We start from the raw sequence: 17,789 nt of genomic DNA on the forward strand, positions 1-17,789 counted from the left end.
CAGCATAAAATTGGGGGGAGGGAGTCATGACCTCGGTCTGGGGAGTATGGAATACCCCCTGGAAGAGAGGGGAGTTTTTAAACCAGGGTCGAATGCAATGCTTGAGCTACGATCTATGATAAATATAACTTCAACTTCTCTCACGTTGGTGACAATTGTAGTCATAAATTTGCATGTACACTCCGTTTAGTCCTTTACAAGAATACAAAACAATTAAATCCGTAAAAATTAAAACAAAAAAAAATTTGGAGGGGTCATGACCTCTGGGACCTCCACCTAAATCCGCCCCTGGTTGCAATCCTAGAGAAGGCAAAAGAACAAGTTAACATGCTTAATATAATACAGAGTAATGAATTTGTATAGAGTGAATCAGCGACAATTCAAATTGCTTAGTGTGAAGCAAGCATATTTCATAAAACTTTATGAAGGTTAGCAATATAATTTGCAATAGTGAAAAAAAGAATCGAATTTCATGCATGCAATAAATACGCAGGTGCATCAACCAACTATAAACGAATATGAGGTTATATTGTAACTGTATTGACAGTAACAATCTGTAAAAGGGAACACAGCCATAAAATAAATCTATATTTCGCTCGAAACGTTTTCCTACAAGAACATGCAGGTACTTACCACGAAATTACAGCAATCTTTGGTCAATAAAATGAGTATCCCAATTGCACTGATACCCCGGACTTCTCTTGTTGGTAAAACGCTGTGGCAGATTTGAAATGCTGTTTCCACCATGTTTGGCGCGAAAATGGATGTTTTCATTTGTTTCTGGTGGATTACCAGAGCGACCCTCCGTCGTCGTAAAGCAACACTTTAAAATTGATTAAGTACTTATTTACAAGTACTTGCCTTTATTTCTAGACAGATGTTGGAATTTTCTATTGCCGAAAATCTGAGAGACGCTATTTTCGCGATGAACATTTGGAATACAAGAACTTCCCGATCGAGAAATCATGGTTTGGCCTTCTGCAATGGCGATATAATTTTCCGTCGTTTCCGTAAGTCAGGGGCAACAAGATATCTCTAGGATTTGAATCTGGGTTGGATAAAATCCGCAAATCCAAATAGTCTTACTACGCTGAAGTGAAGTTCCGTTGAGTCTGCATTGGTGGTCATTGAATTGGACGTCGATGGACCTCGAAGGCATCGAAGATGGCTGCGGGGAAGCTACTAGATTCCCACCCTTGGCAAGGCCTTGCAGAAGATTCACTGACCATGGCCGCTGAGTTTGGTTGGTATAAAGATGTAAATCCTTTGTGTAAGATACGAAGTCGTGGCCTCTCGTATTCCATGAGAAGGTAGACGCTAGAATAGAATGTTGTATTGCATTAGAGTGTATACGTGATTTTAAAATCTGCTATGGGATAATGTATTATGTTTTGCGTAACCGTTTTCTAGAAGCCTATGATGAAGCATTTCTGTTGTTTACGTTAATAGTGCTTTATGCTTTCCATTGGTGTAACGGCGTCGTCTTCGATGACAATCGTCATTCCTTCTTCCCAATAACTCTAAGTAGTTACAAACAAAATTTGAAAATCAGTTTATTTTTATTTGTTAATCAAAGGAGTTCAGAGTTCATTTGAATACATCAGTTGTGTAGTTCTGACGATTGTCCATGGAACTGCCTTAGTACAACTGTAGATCGTGTAACTCCTCGTGATCGTAATCCTATACGGGCTTCCCAAGTGAAGGTGGGGTTGCATAAGATTCTGGTTCACTCAGGTAATGCTTACTTACCCATATATCATTTATTAAAATCTTCATTTGCTTTGTCGTATTTGCATTATTATTGGCAAAATGAGGTAAGAATGAGATGACCTTAAGGATTAAATGGTCGGAGGTATAGCTCCTAAAAAAGCTTTAAATGAATGTGTACTGGTATGCCCATGTTGAGCCCTATTGTACGAAAGCGTTTATCAAGCACAATTACAGATGTCAATACAAAGTGGTGAGTATGAATAGAATCATCATTATCATTATTGGTCTAAAGTTTGTAGAATACAAATATCTCTCTCAATTTTCATATCAGCAGATCTTTTACATTAGTGTATGTCTTTTTCTGTACTCCCTTTATCACCTAATTTAAATGTCTCATACAAGGCCTTCATCCTTTCCTATGCCTTCCGATCATTCTTCTTGAAATCTTCACGTCTCATGTTGTGGGCCAATTAGTTTTTCACACGAGTTTTTGGAGACTTCTCTTTTCTCCTCATCTTCTGACTTCCTAATACTCACTCTATTAACCCATTTGATCACCTTAGCCACACCTGCATACAGGCTGAGTCTTGCAATGCTCGTTTCCAGAGCAACAAGAGAATGTGTTCCTAGCTTTTACAATTTTGTTCTTATCTACTTTTAATTTTCTCTTCTGTTACCTTCTCCATTGTCTTGTAAAATGTAGTGTAAGCGTTAGCATTTGCTCCCATTTTATGTAGAATTTTGCCACATAGGATAATGTGCAGATGAATCTCAAAGTTGCGATCAGTTGTTATGTATCACAAGTGGACGCATCGAAAAATATGAATTCACGTATAAACTTGTGTTATTCATGTTACAACTAGTCGAATGCTATTAGTATGAATTTGAAATTATGTACATATTTGAGATAAAACATTGCACTTCAATTGGGTGGATACGTATCCACCCAATATTGTACAATATTCATGGAGATGAGGGTGCTTGGTCTCACACTATTCTTTGCAGCTTGTGAGAAAATGTAATTTCTGACAGTTATATGGGTCATCCCTAGGTCATTCCAGGTTAGTTCATCTGGGTATGAAACCAGTTGACTCAGGTTTCAACAAAATTTAGTATTTTTCATCCTTTTCATACAGTCATGAAATAATGAAAAGTTTTCTTGGCTGTTTTACTTGTTAATTTATCTCAATCAGCTGAAGTTAGAGCGAGACTTCCATTTTTCAAACACAATGGTCTCCAAAGGCACTTGTACTTCCAGAGGAAAATAAATTGTCTCAGTCTTGTTTTTTATGCAATTCTAAATAAACTTTGTATGTTTACTGTAGAAAGCATGAGGATTCCAAATATGAGTTAAAAATATCCTGTAAGGCATAGAAAATTTACTAAAGCCTCATGTCTCAAAATATTTCAGAAAATTTTATGCCAAAAATATGGCTTTATAAAAAATAAAAATATTAAACATAGGGAATGTGTTAGCTATTGTAAGTTACTAAGCTAAGTTGTGAAAGCTAATTTTTTTTTCCAATAACCTTCACCCTCAGGTGCACGCATCTACAATTATAGTGCCACTGCACGCTTGCGACTTTTTTTCTGCGCTTTTACATTTTCGATTTTCCCAAATATACATTCAAATGTGAGGGTGTTTTAACCTATTTGGGTAACTTCTAATAAATAAAAGCACTTTAAATGTTTTTCCCATTCACTTATAAACAAAAATATCACATAATTAGTATACGCACATTTTTTGATAAATACTTAGACTATTTTTTCTAAAGGAATCACAGACGATAATTTAGACACTATCAAGTCAAAAAACATGCACAAAAAAAGGAAATGGATATGCCAAATCTTTAATGCAATCATTAAAATTGTAAAAAAAATAAACTATAAATAAAATAAAAATTTTCATCCTTTGTGACCATCACTGTTTCTGTAATTATATTCGTGATGCAGGTGGAATGATTATTGCATATAAATCGAAAACATTCGTTTATTTGCCATCTTATAATTTTTATATTTTCCACGTGTGAAACAATGACCTGCCCTACATTGAGGTTCATATGTAGAAGCAGATACTTCAGGAATTTTCCCAAGTCTCATTGCCAGAAAAGCCTTTGTGTCTGCTGGAAGATTACCTTTTTCACCCTGGACTTCAGATGCTCATCTACAAGGCTAAACGCGAGAGCTTCTATGAACTCCATTCTTGGTCTTCGATTGATTTTTCCATATTATTAGCTACAAAAATCACGTGGCCGCTTAGAGTAGCCATATCAAAAAAACAGGAGAAATTGTGATAGAGTCCATCTTCGTGTTCGTCTTGAAGGGGAGTAATTTACACTTTTCTGGTCCACAGAATCGACACCTCCCTTGGTTGAGTTTTAGTTCAGGATCATTTCAGGTTTCGCAGTTTCTAGATTGATGTCCACTTTGCAGTGCAACATAGAAAGCAGAATTTCACATTTATTTGGTTTAGTGAAGTACGAAACAAGAGTGCAGGCATCCTGGAAATCAAGAAATGAAGTTCCAGCCTATTGAATTTTGCAGGGTAGAAGCCAGTGGCAGATACAGATGGGGGGCGCAGGGGGCGCGTGCCCCCCCCTTGCGGGTCCGCCCGTATTGCCGAACATTGCACAACCACAATTGTAAATTTTTTATATCATAAGATGGCATTGTCTTTTACATGTTTATAATCACTTTAAATAAAATTTTCATATACTTTGCCTGTGACTTGATCATCTTTTATTACGATAAAAGTAAAGACAACTCAAGATATATTGCGCCCCCCCCCTTGAGTTTTTTCTGTATCCGCCATTGGTAGAAGCTCTCTGTGGATTTAAGGTTTTTTTCATGGTACCTAAGAAAGTTAGACCATTTTATAGCAAGTACATGGCTAAATCAAGACTTGAATACTAATGTTTTGCTGTTATTTTCCCATTCGAATTCCTATATTCCCGTTGCTACCACGAACGCTGCTCTGCAAATCATCAGGCTTGTTCCATTTGTTTTGCAAGCTCTTCTCTAGCATCTGTCTTGCAACTTTTATTTACAGAGAGAGTGTCCAAATAAAGATATTATTTCTACATGGGAAGTAGTGATGCAATCTCTGATTCTCGAGTACACACCATATACCAGTTTTCCTTCAATATACAATTTGATATTGTCGACACTGTTTTCAATCACGTTCAGTGAAATCGTTTTCGGCAACAATTCTAGTTCGGTTGCGGCATTCTTAGGAAATGATGTTGGCCCTGGTGAAACACGAACAATGTCTTTAGCTTTTGTTCTGGTGTTAGCAAATTGTATCTAAGAGTTCAGCCAAAACGTTTCCGTTGAACTAGATAAACGTTGAAATTATGTGGATGGCTAACAATATTATTATCATAAGACTGCTAACTATCGCTGGAATGTAATGCGTCTTCAAAAACATTCTTCCTCCCCTTCACTTTCTTGTGAGAAATCAAAAAAATTATCTGCATATCGTGGTTGACCTGCCCCTCCCTCCCATCTTCATTACCAAGCTTTTGAAGCACTCGTTAGAACTCATCAGGGAGATAAATACGTTCTGACCTTGGAATATCATATACTTTATATTAGTCACCAGCGACTCAATTAGTTCACAATTCGATAAAATCATAATAGAATATAGGTCCGTAAGGAGGTTACGATTCCAGAATCTTGTTATAATGCCTTTGCAGCATGTTCTTTTCCCCCAGGTTGATACACCAAGTGCCGACTCTTTGACATCAAATTCCAATGCATAATACATTATAAAAAACATGCATTACTTATTTTTCGGTCACTATTAAAGTGTAAATAATGCATTTTTACACCAATATAATTCATATTTCAGTATGAAGATGAAATTTTTAAATTACGACATGTGGTTTGAGGTTGAGATAAATTATACAAATAATAATAATAACAAAATAATAATGCAAATGCTTACAAAAAATATAATATATATGAGACAACATATTAACATATTATTGGAAAAAGAATCATGCTTCCAAGTTTCCACGGTAGCGACAGATTATCAGAAGTTCCTTAGTATCATGTGAACGCCATCTAGTGACAAATCACCCGAAGTTACGTTGTTCTCACTTTGTAAGATTCTAATGCAATAGTTGATCGTCACATTAACTCAAACATATGTTCTTGGTAGGGGGAAAAGTACAGAAATGGAATACCAAAGTGCACCACCTGTGATACATGCGCAATAAACGTGCTATTTCGAATTTTTGAAAAACGCGGCAAAATCCATGCTTAGCGTGCATCTAAAGGTTAAAGGTATGATCCTCCACTTGTAAAAATAAAATTAATGGCTATATAATAAAATAAATAAGAATTATATTTGGTTATATAATAATTTGGGAGGGTTTTTCCAGACAATTTACCAGAGTATTTGTGTATTCATGCAAATTCAAAATATTCTATGACAATGGAATGTTTTGGTAATTTTTTTAGCACACTACACATGCTAGTATCCACACCAGTGGCCTCTACTCTGCACATTTGTCACTAATGGAAAAATATTAGTTATAGGAATTAAGGAGTGCAAAATTAGTCCATGTCGATACTGAGACGTGGGCTAGTTTTCAGTGTCAGGGGTGCATAAGTCCAATTCCATTATGTCTTGGAATAAGCAGTACCATATGGCAACAGCTGGTAGTGCAGTACTGAACATAGCTTTTCGTAAGCTTTAGTATAATGAGTAAATTGAGTTGATACGAGCTTGTATATAACAAAATGGGATGTAACAGATTTCTACAAATTAACAGCTTTATTCATTGCTGTGATAACACCACGATACATAGATAAATCAGATAAGACACAAAAAGTATGCCCTTTCACGGACATGGAAAAAGAAAGATTCTGCAGATATTTGAGAAAAGAACAATACTTAAGTTTCAATGAGGCGATAATAATCTATTTTGGAAGACATAGCTGTAAGCAATTCATCTGGGGTGGGCCAATAAGATTTGGCTACAAATTGTGGCCTCAATAGCACCGTAGCTACTTACAAGGGGAGACAATATACCTTGCTCCGCCTTTTTCAATGCCGTATTTTTATGGCTTTCAGAATAAAAAGCATCGGAAAAGGAGGAGCAAGATATGTGGTCTCCCCTTGTTAGTAAAATCTAGGAAAGTGGAAACCTAGGAAAAAGAATTTGGGAAGGTAGTGGAAAGAAGAAAAAATTGTGGTGGCCCATTTTTACTCTGATTCTGGATGCAATGATGCACAATGCATAGATGCTGATGCGGAAATCCTGAAAAAGCATTACATGCTCAGCTTGAGTTCCTAAGGGTAGTGGTACATTCACATGCGGGGAGATTCAAAGATCCCCCATAATCTCAAGGACATGCACCAGTATCCATAGGAAGTGACTGGAATGGCATAACTGGCTAAATAAATAGATATGTAATTGATTCATGTTTTAAAGAATGCATTCAATTGTTATCTGTTAAATTTTCACTTTTCATTTAATCGCGAAAAATAGATATCATTTAAAAATCTAAAAGCATGAAATGCATACTCCAGGAGTAATAATCTTTCGATTAAGGCAATATAAAAATAATAGGAAACCACCTTATGGCAGGCATATGAGGAAGTCGTAAGGTTTTCATGTACACTATGTTTATCCTGTAGGCTGTGTGTCCATATATCACATACGAGCTAGGTGGGTTGCATACGGTGTGTAACATAGGGAAACCTGGGACTGAACAGGGTGCATACTGTACAAAATATTTTTTTTTAAGTGCAGTAGGGTACAACTTAAAGAATTAATATTTTTAATGAACCCTGCAGAATGCAGAAATACATTAATATAGAAATTTGTAATTTTAATAATGCATTTTTTTCTTACCATTTCTCTCACCTACATTTTCGCAAGATATTCGTTAAGAAGGGTCTCACTGATAATCACGCAATCTCAGCACCAACCTTTTTCAAACCTTCCTATCAGGGACTCTGCATTATCCCTGACTCCTAGGGTAGTTGGGCTCCTTCCTTTTGGGGTTTATTACCCTACCGGCTGCATTGGTTCGTGGTCAATCATGCTTCGTTTATATGAATTAGCTATATGGATAATTGTTGCTTGAACATAAATTGCAGACTTCGAATTGAATACCTTGTTTTATTCTGAGAATTTTCTAATTTTGAACAAAGTTCTACCATCAATATTAATGCATTTAATTCAGCAACAATTTCCATGTTGATGCTTATACTGAAATCGAGATATAAGTTAATATTTATCGCAGAATTTCTTTTAAAAATCTTAAGTGCTGCTCAAAAGACAAAGAATTCAATTCTCAGTATATATTTTTTTGAGAAGGGAACAAATATTTATTTTGAAAACTGACTGAATGAACAATTGAATGACTGCAGCTCCTTACCACAAAGAGGGGTAATATAAGATGAGGGTTCTGGGTACCTGCTCCCGGATTTTGAGAGTGCGGCTTATGTCTGGCTTTTTTGGGTCCTGAAACTAAGTCTTCGCGCTCTCCTGACCGTCTTAAAAGGGGGAGAGCAAGGAAAGTTATATTTTCAGCATTCAATCGCCTGCGTAGAAAAATCTCCGACGAAAATTTGCAGCTTTCATCTCCCGAGTCAAGAAACATCCTACCGTATATTTTCGTCATTAGGAGGGAAAGGGTTGAATTAGAGTAGTGTAAGCAGGGGATTTTTTATCGGGGGAATAAGACTGATTTTGAAAATTGAAAAATTCTTGAATCTTGAGTGAGGTTTGACCTTAAGATTTTCTCCTGCATGCTTCTTTTTCCTCTCTGGAGCTTTGGTCTTTTCTATTTCCTTATAAAAATATTCTTTACATGCGAATATTTTGCAATCCTTTATTTTATTAATGTTGTCTGGGCGTAGACAGTTTCAGCATTTAGAATGGAATGTTAAAGACAATGAAGGGTGTGAAATACATATAGGTATGTATTCAAGTGTATCTACTGCCATTTAAAAAATACAAACTACACAATGTTATAAGGATAAATAAATATTTACTTTATATGTATTCAATAAATTCATAGAACACAAAGGATTAGCTATCTAAGGTATGTTTCTTGTGAACATATTTTCATGTGAATGATGATAATTGAACCGTGAAGTGGAATGTTGGAAGGAAGAATTACTTCGATGGAAATTGCCGTTGAATAGTCCCAAAGGCTAAATGATGCCAAAAATGTTCAATTTAGCTCAACCTTCTCTTGCATACTAGTGCTTGAAAAAAAGGATGATTTGAAAGCTTAGATTTTGCGTTACACTTTTAATGTGTGAAAATTTCATTCAATGCCCTCTTGTATAATTGTAATATTTAAATGTTTAAAAAAATGTTAACTTACTTTTCTTAAGTACTCTAAAACAGAATTGCGATCCTTCTATTTTTGGATCTTGACACATCTATCTTATCTCCATAAAAATAGAATTTAGTGGCAGCTCAAAGATGGGTTTTTAGAAAATATTTAAACGTTTACTTTTTTCTCTAACTCTATGTTCTAGTCCTCCATTAGATATACGCACCATAAAAGCCGATTTAGCCGACCTCGGTGGCGGCAGGGTAAATTCCTCGCCTGCCAAACAAGAGGTTGTGGGTTCGAGTCCTGCCTGGGTAGTTTTCCCCTATCCAGGGCATGGTTGTTTGTGTACGTACAATAGGGTAGTTTCCTATTATTTTTTTATTGCATAATTCGAAAGATTATTACTTCTGCAGTATGCATTTCACGCTTTTAGATTTTTAAATGACGACAGGGGCGGATTCAGGATTTCTTTCTGGTGGGGGCACAAGCAAGGCCGTATCCAGGATTTTTTTCGGGGGGGGGGGGGGGGGGGGGGGGGGGCACAAGGATATCTCGTAATACAAAACGAAAGCAATGATATTGGGACCGTATTAAAAATCTTGCATATTTTTGAGGGTCTGGGGGGGGCACTTGCCCCCGTGCCCCCCCCCTGGATCCGCCTATGATTGACGATATCTATTTTTCACGATTAAATGAAAAGCGAAACTTTTCAAGCGCACAAAAACTCGACAGATAAGTATGAATGCTGGGAAAAGCCCGTGTGGCGTCAGTCTGGTTCCTGCTGGTGCTGTGTGAGGTGACCTTGGGGCGAGGATATGTGCATTGCTGCGATGCAGGCTGCTAGCAGGTGGCAGAGTACCCTGCTAGCAGGTAGCACTTGGCTTAAATAAGGATTATTAATACCTTATCAAACAAAGGAAACTTTCCAACCATAGGCAGTTTTAATAGGTGATTATTGAGAGATGTTTCCCTGAAGTCTGTGCCTCATGCATGCATTGGTAATCTCAGACGATGTAAAACTCCAATCTTCTCGTATAGAAACGAAGTCCCTGTGACGTCACGTGGAGTGGTATTGCATGGATGCCAATCTGGCATTTTTCAAATGCAGTTAAAATTGACCATTGCCATTCGTCTAAACTGGTATTTCTAAAACCAAATAATTTGTATATTATGAAAACAGTAATGGTGGGTAACGAATCGCAATCAATGCTTTTAGTTTTCTTTGATGAAGGAAACTACCCTATTGTTAAATTTGTTGAATATCCCGATATAAAATGGCCGATATGAGCTGTATTCGGTGGTTTGGGAATAAAATAAAAAATAATTTTTAACAATATAATACAAGGCTTACAATCCAAATCTATGGTTTGGATAACAGTTCCAGGCTATAGTAATGAGACCTACAACTTCAATTATTGACTATAGAATTACTCAATATATATAACCCATTACATTAGCAGTTTGAAGCCCAAGCCTCAGGATGTATGATTTGAAAAAGAAGTCTGTTTTGAACTATTTATCATCTCTCTTTAGTTATCTGGTCTTGTATGGAAGGTGCTGTCAATTTGTGGCTCCTAAATGTACTTTTTTGGATTATGAAATGATTTTATAAAAAACAACGAAGAAACCCTGGGTTTATTGCATTCCCCACATGTCTATACAACAGGCTTTAAAGTGTTACCAATATGCTTTTGATGAACTTTATGCGAGAGCTGTACTGAATATTTTGATATAAAGCCAGATAAGATGACTTAATTTTCAAGTTCACTCGGGTCGTAATGGTTAAGTAAGATATTATTTGTTGTTTTTCAAATGTGAGGTAATATTAAGACAATTTTTTATACATTGCCGAAAGTTATCTCAGCGTAAAAAGTACTTCTTTCCAATTTGTCTGAATGTAAATTAAATTTTTTTCCTGCGGTTGAAATTCCACTCTTGTTAATTAAGAGTGAAAACTAGCCAAGTATCATAAAGAGTATAAGATTGCAAATTTCAATGTGCATATTTCATGGTTACATTACTTTAAATCTCCTTTATGTCTTTGGATGTGAAAACTATTTGTGATTTTTGTATTCATTGTTATTACATCTACATTTTTAAATGTGCTGATGATAGCAATTTGATTTCCATTTTATTGAATTATTACGTAAATATTTTTTGATCCTGCAATTGCTTGTTACCATGAAAAGAGTGGCAGTAGTGTGGCATTACGTCTTTAAATCTTCGAGATTGTGAACGTAAGCCCCAGACACAGGGAACTCCGATCGTCTGTCACTTGCTGGTTGAGGGAAAGACTCCACAAACAAGAATAATCAGCACTCAAAGAAACAATTGTCACAAAATTACGAGTTACTTTCAATCAAAATCTATTAGAAGTAGAAATATTCAAAATCAGATTTATTACAGAAAACAATGATGATAACTAATGATCTCATAGGAAACATTACCAAAACTAAGTACAAGCCGTATGATTTTGCAGAAATCACCCATCTCAGCCGAGCCATCTATCCACCGCCAGCGCCAAAGCAAGAGAGAGCTTGCCGGCTCCGAAACATGTCAGGGTGGAGGGGAGGGAGTTTGCAAAGTCGTGGAGGGGTAATAGGGCGATGTTCAAGTTAGCTACATCCGTGTAAATCTGCCAGTAGGTGCCCCTGTTGACAGGCACCACTGCAAAACGTCTGTCATCCAAGCCGGGGTTGGGGGAGAACCATGTACTACCGGATTTTCTCTCTTCTATCTCCTGGGTTGGAGACATAACCAAGTGGGGCAATAGCTGGTAGAGGCAAGTCATTGGAATTCTAGGAGGGGAAAGACATAGTGGGATGAGGCGTTGGAGGGAAAGAGAATTGTGATAGGACAAGTGGAGTACTTCTCACTCCAAACTACATTCTTATGCCTCAGCAACCACTTCCCCTTGATTGCCAAGGAGTAGGTATTCCTCCGCGGTACTACCTATATGTCTTGATTTCCAGGTGGGCTGGCATCTTAGGACAGCATTCATAGGACAGAGTTCAGAGACAAGAGTTCCGAGACTTTGAGTCGTAGGGCTTTTGCGCGAAAAACCTTAGCGCAAGAAGTCCTTAGCGGGAGAAGTTCTTCGGATAAGTTCGGAGGAATTTTTGGGGGGAGGTACCAGAAATTTTTGGGGGTACACTAAAAAAATGCCACAGTAGAACAGAGCTTTACTGCTGGATTTTTATGACTAACAAGGAGACTTTGCCTAACTGATGTCAAGAAAGAAGATGAGACCCTTTTTATTTGAAAGTAGACAGTTAGGTAGGAATACTGCTGAAGGGTTTTGTCCAAATACGCCCGGGTTTGAGAGAAAAAAGCATTTAAAAATTTAAAAATACGGTCACGTTCAATTTAATTTAAAATTTTCGCCCAATTGTTTAAAGGTCGATTTGGCCTAGTGGTACCATATCGCGCTTACGTTTTCAAAGTCCAGGGTTCGAGCCTCGGAATGAGTAATTTTTTTCCAGTCTGCCACTTTCTCCATTTTTTGTACTTTGTTCCATCCTCTTCAGATTTGTTGATTTCAGACGTTACACGTTTTTTTACTAGACTGCTTTTTTAGAATAAGCCTTAAATTGACATTCATGTCGCTAGCTCACCTTGCTTCGAATTATTCTTTCCGTTGCCGAGATTCATCCAAAAAGGAGTGATATAACTCTGATGCTAATACGTCGTAGTAAAGGGAACTCGTTTCCGAAGCAAAAGATTTTAAACATACCGGCTTCGAAGAGTTTCCCAGGTCCCTACTTCGAGTAGAGTTTTACCTGTCTACCTCTATGATCAATTTTGAGTACTCCAAGTGCTAAACGTTGTTCTTCTTACATTTATTGCTGTCAATTAGTCTATTTTTAATTTAGAAAATACGATCAATATCCTATCAAAAAAGGATACGTAAATTGAATAATTCAATAAAAAAAATTAAGACGGAACTTCGACCGCCAGTTTGGATTAGCACGTGTTAAAATAAAATTCGTCCTATAGTTTGTCCAAACAGAGACGGCGGGTAAAAGATCTCTTAATCGATTAAGGCACTGCTCATTAGCCCAAAATAGCCGCGTACCTGCCGCCCGCCAAACAATAGTCGGGGTCCATTCGACGGCGAGAGCTATAATGAGTAACGATTCTCACTTCATTCTGAAAATTTAGCATATAAAACATTTCTAACAATTACCAAGTTAAAAATAGACTAATTGACAGCAATAAATGTAAGAAGAACAACGTTTAGCACTTGGAGTACTCAAAATTGATCATAGAGGTAGACAGGTAAAACTCTACTCGAAGTAGGGACCTGGGAAACTCTTCGAAGCCGGTATGTTTAAAATCTTTTGCTTCGGAAACGAGTTCCCTTTACTACGACGTATTAGCATCAGAGTTATATCACTCCTTTTTGGATGAATCTCGGCAACGGAAAGAATAATTCGAAGCAAGGTGAGCTAGCGACATGAATGTCAATTTAAGGCTTATTCTAAAAAAGCAGTCTAGTAAAAAAACGTGTAACGTCTGAAATCAACAAATCTGAAGAGGATGGAACAAAGTACAAAAAATGGAGAAAGTGGCAGACTGGAAAAAAATTACTCATTCCGAGGCTCGAACCCTGGACTTTGAAAACGTAAGCGCGATACGGTACCACTAGGCCAAATCGACCTTTAAACAATTGGGCGAAAATTTTAAATTAAATTGAACGTGACCGTATTTTTAAATTTTTAAATGCTTTTTTCTCTCAAACCCGGGCGTATTTGGACAAAACCCTTCAGCAGTATTCCTACCTAACTGTCTACTTTCAAATAAAAAGGGTCTCATCTTCTTTCTTGACATCAGTTAGGCAAAGTCTCCTTGTAAGTTTACTTCATTCTAACCAGCAAATGTGTGGAACTGTTGCTCTATTAGTAATAAAATAATAATTGCAGGCATCAAAAATAATTTTAGATTTTACAAATACCTCTTTTATAAAAGTTTTAAATAGTAACATTTGAGTCATTTGACTCATGAAGTCACGAGTATGAATTTTTGAATTATTCTCAGTTTCCTTATCACCTGTGAAAGAAACTAAATTTCGACAAACTTAAGGCATTTTTTAGGCATGCATTTGAAAAATAAGCTTTATTTTCCTCATATTACCTGCCAAAGCTGGTTCTCCATTAGAATTGTTATTTCACAATGGAGGTAGAACTTCCAACTCAGCTGTAGGAAGTTGACAAAACATTTTAATATCATTTTCTGAGTGATTACGAAATTACTTGATTTAATTTGATGACACTAACTATTTCATGAAATGACATCATGACTACTTCCCTCAATTACTCAAATTAAACCTCAATACTTTAACTCGTTTTCATGAGTTATACTTCACTATGTTATCAGTTATTAAGATTCACATTAAGATGGAGGAAATATTGTTAATAATTTAATAAGAAGTTTATAAATATAAAAAATACACATGTAGTTGGTCATGAGCGGCAAAAAACTAATGATAAATGACAAAGCAAGTAAGTTCTCAACATCATTACAATGCATATCCCCTTGTCTTAATCCTATTACAATAAGGAGCCTTCACTGATTGATGTAATAGCTTGAATGAATAGTCATGACAAGATATGTATTGCAAACTACTGATGATGGAGATGAAAATGTGGAGAAATTGAAAGCTATTTAATAATTTACACCTCTTACCTCGAAGAAATAAAAAAGGAGAATTGGTATTCCTTCCCATTTCAATCCTTAGGTTTCATATAAGCTGAATAAACTCTTTATGTATCAACTGTTGTTGTGTCCTACAGACATTACCTCATGCTGGCCAGGGCACTTTGCAATGCCAAAGACAAGTACATATGTGGATGAAGATAAAAGTGGTGTGTGAAAACTTTATTGCAGCATATAGACATAACATGTCATCTTTATTTACTGTGCTAAACAATGATGACATGCTATGTCAATATAACCCTGCGACGATAGTAATGATTTACTATACCAGTGAAAATTAACCCAGTTCATCTCTATCACAGTAAGGAAAATTAAAGTCAAGTTATGTAAACACTACCTGTATGGAGAGGTACCTGAATTGATGCCAGCTGAAGTCAAGTGATCAGTATTTACTCAGCTCAAGTAATGTCAGGTCGATAGACACCAATTGACTTCAGAATCATGGCATGGCTGATGTCAATCAATGTCAGACATCAGCCTATAATGCTGGTGGCTAAGATTTCCCATGCAAGCAGAGAGCTGAGATCATTAATTATCTGTGTTTTATTCCATAAGTATTTACTTCATACTGTCTATCATCTTGATGTTTTCAAATGGGAGTTCCATTACCCATTAGAATTGTCCGTCATAGAACTACAGATTTATAGAACTATCAAATTCACTCAACCACACTCAGAATGAAAACAGAAAGTGTAACTTAGTTTATGATAGCCCTTTTATTTAATATTTTACTGTACCTTTTATAATCTAATCATGAGTCTTTGGCTTTTCTAACCATGCTGAGTTGTGGAAAGGTACTTTTGTTTGTTGGAGGATTGATCTTGGAGGCTAAATACACAAATGGTTCAAATAAACTTGTGCGATCAAGAGCATCCACTTCAAACAACTTAACCTTTTCACGAGCAAGGCAGTTTGATAACTTGGAAATGTCAACTTTTTCTTGCTTCCCTCCAATTTTATGAGCTAGTATAACAACAGCCACCTAGAATTAAGGAATTTAGGTTTAATGAGCAATGACAAGGTATTTGTAAAAGATATTAACTATTCCTTAATGGCTATTCATAATATTTCATAACATTTGAAGTATATTTATGTCATGGAACTCATTAAAATTAGTTTTCCTAATCGTAGCAGCATATAAAGTTAGTAAAATTGAGTATGGAAAGCGACAACCTCATAGGTTGCAACACTTGATACACTTACTTCCTTCTTTTCCCTATGTTTATCAATGTCCTTTTTTAAGCTTAACACTATTTCAATCGAGTCGGACTTGCTTGGGTCGTACACTAGAACAAAACCATCGGCAAATGTCAAGTATTGTCTTGGAAACTCGGACTGAGCGGAGACGAGGCCGGCAGTGTCATAGAAGCGCAACTTCTCCTTAGTGCCACGATCTGTTTCAACGTGAGCAACATATATGTCTTCTATTGTTGGGTATATCTCCTAGAATTAGATAGCATAATTAACGAAAACCATCGCAGGATCGGGACTCCCAGATTAAACGCCACTCACCACATCCTTTGAAAACTTTCCATAAATCAGCTGTTCCAGAATAGATGTTTTGCCAACCCCTTTCATACCGCAAACCACAACTTTGGGAGTTTTTCCCATGTTATATTTGGCATATCTTTTCCTTGCTAAGAGGGCTACAGGTGAGCTCCCTATGTGAAAGATATATCATTAAACGTTTCACATTGAACATATATTACGCGCGATAGCATTTAAAACCGCGAACCACACGATTAATTCAAGTTTCTTCTTCAATTTTCAACTGGACTGATGGTATTTCCTCTTATCAACACTAGTAACAACCGAAAAAATCATATATATGCACGCAAATGTATAATAACGCTACCACTTGACAAATGCCAACAGTGACAGTGACCAACCTAGATGCAACATTCGTGACGCTCATGGGAGCCTATTGGTGGCCATTTTCAGCCTTTTTTGAAATACGATTTAATGTAGCTAAACTCGGCGATGCTAATCTTTTGAAAATTTCTGATTTTTTTGGTTAAGTCTTATTACTCAGGTTTTACAAATTAAATGTACGTATTTCCTGCGGACTAGTCATGGCTTTCAAACATACGGCGATGTGTATATTATTTCAATTCATTTCGGACTCTACCATCCCCAAATTTTGAATTTCTTGTGCTTATTCTAGTCTGAAAAATTGCTGTGAATTATTAAAAGGAGCCATTTAATGATGGCTATCATGGAAGTATAATTCCCACTTTCGGGAAAGTCAAAAGAGTTTCATCGACAATTATTGATTTTCTTATAGCTCGGTAAGATGTTGGAACCTGCCACACGGCGCAGATGTCCGAAGTAGGCAGCATCACTTGGGGGGTAGAAGTACCATTGAGATTTAGGAGGATTATTGAGTATTAGCGTTGGGCGTATCTTCTGAATAAACCTTTGCTCAAATGAGATATAATTGAAAAAAGCCGAATAAATTTCTGTGTGAAATAATTCCTGTTATGGCCTAATACAATCAAACATGCCGTCCCACGGCATTCGGTGATAACGAGCAGAAAACTTCGTAGATTTTTCGTAATTTCCAAGTCTTCTCGTTTAAGTTGGATCGCATTATTTTGGCTCAACTTTAGCGGCTTGGAGTTGGTTGGAATTTTGAAAATTCAATTAGCAGTCTTTTTAAAAGTGAAAAGTTGATCATTTATGTTAACGGAACTCTTTTAAGTGCATAATTTTTTTCAGGAAATGTGAAATTCTGTGTTTTATCATCTCTAAGGACTCGAACATGCCATTGAAAATTAAAATGGATCTCCTCACTTTTTCCAAATCAGGTAATAATAGAATTATGCCCTCGTGTCGGAGAAAAAAATGTTACCCTATGTGAAATCCTGCAAAATATTTCCATGCCTTTAATTTATCCATTTAGTTTACTAATCATCACTTTTGCTGCTGACGTGAACCCCCATACTTTATGCTATGTGAGACTTGGTAATTTGGTTCAATGAGATTGCTGTGTTTCTCTATCATATTATTTCATAATTGCTCCAAATATAAAGGATGATTCTTATTGAATACATTAATTT

At 36.5% G+C, this 17,789-nt stretch overlaps 2 protein-coding genes across 7 annotated transcripts in view; one reads left to right on the top strand and one right to left on the bottom strand.

The window, feature by feature from the left end:
* The first annotated feature begins 802 nt into the window (after positions 1–802).
* Positions 803–17,789, top strand: part of LOC124156288 (centrosomal protein of 104 kDa) — a 66,849-nt gene continuing 49,862 nt past the window's right edge. For 2 of the 6 annotated variants that reach the window (XM_046530743.1, XM_046530742.1), the window contains exon 1: positions 16,792–17,537. The gene's annotated coding sequence lies outside the window, so the exon portion shown is untranslated. Of the gene's footprint in view, positions 1,244–16,791; positions 17,538–17,789 lie in introns of those variants that run through there. The other 4 variants (XM_046530740.1, XM_046530738.1, XM_046530739.1 and 1 more) reach the window with 4 other exon arrangements.
* Positions 15,428–16,698, bottom strand: LOC124156289 (NF-kappa-B inhibitor-interacting Ras-like protein 2). Its single transcript, XM_046530745.1, has 4 exons — positions 16,620–16,698; positions 16,243–16,391; positions 15,934–16,173; positions 15,428–15,712 (listed from the first exon to the last, which is right to left on the bottom strand). The coding sequence occupies exons 1-4, from the start codon at positions 16,630–16,632 to the stop codon at positions 15,482–15,484; spliced, it is 633 nt and encodes a 210-aa protein (XP_046386701.1). The 5' UTR covers positions 16,633–16,698; the 3' UTR covers positions 15,428–15,481.

Source organism: Ischnura elegans, chromosome 3 (genome assembly GCF_921293095.1).
Source record: "Ischnura elegans chromosome 3, ioIscEleg1.1, whole genome shotgun sequence".
In the NCBI taxonomy this organism is placed as follows: Eukaryota; Metazoa; Arthropoda; class Insecta; order Odonata; family Coenagrionidae; genus Ischnura; species Ischnura elegans.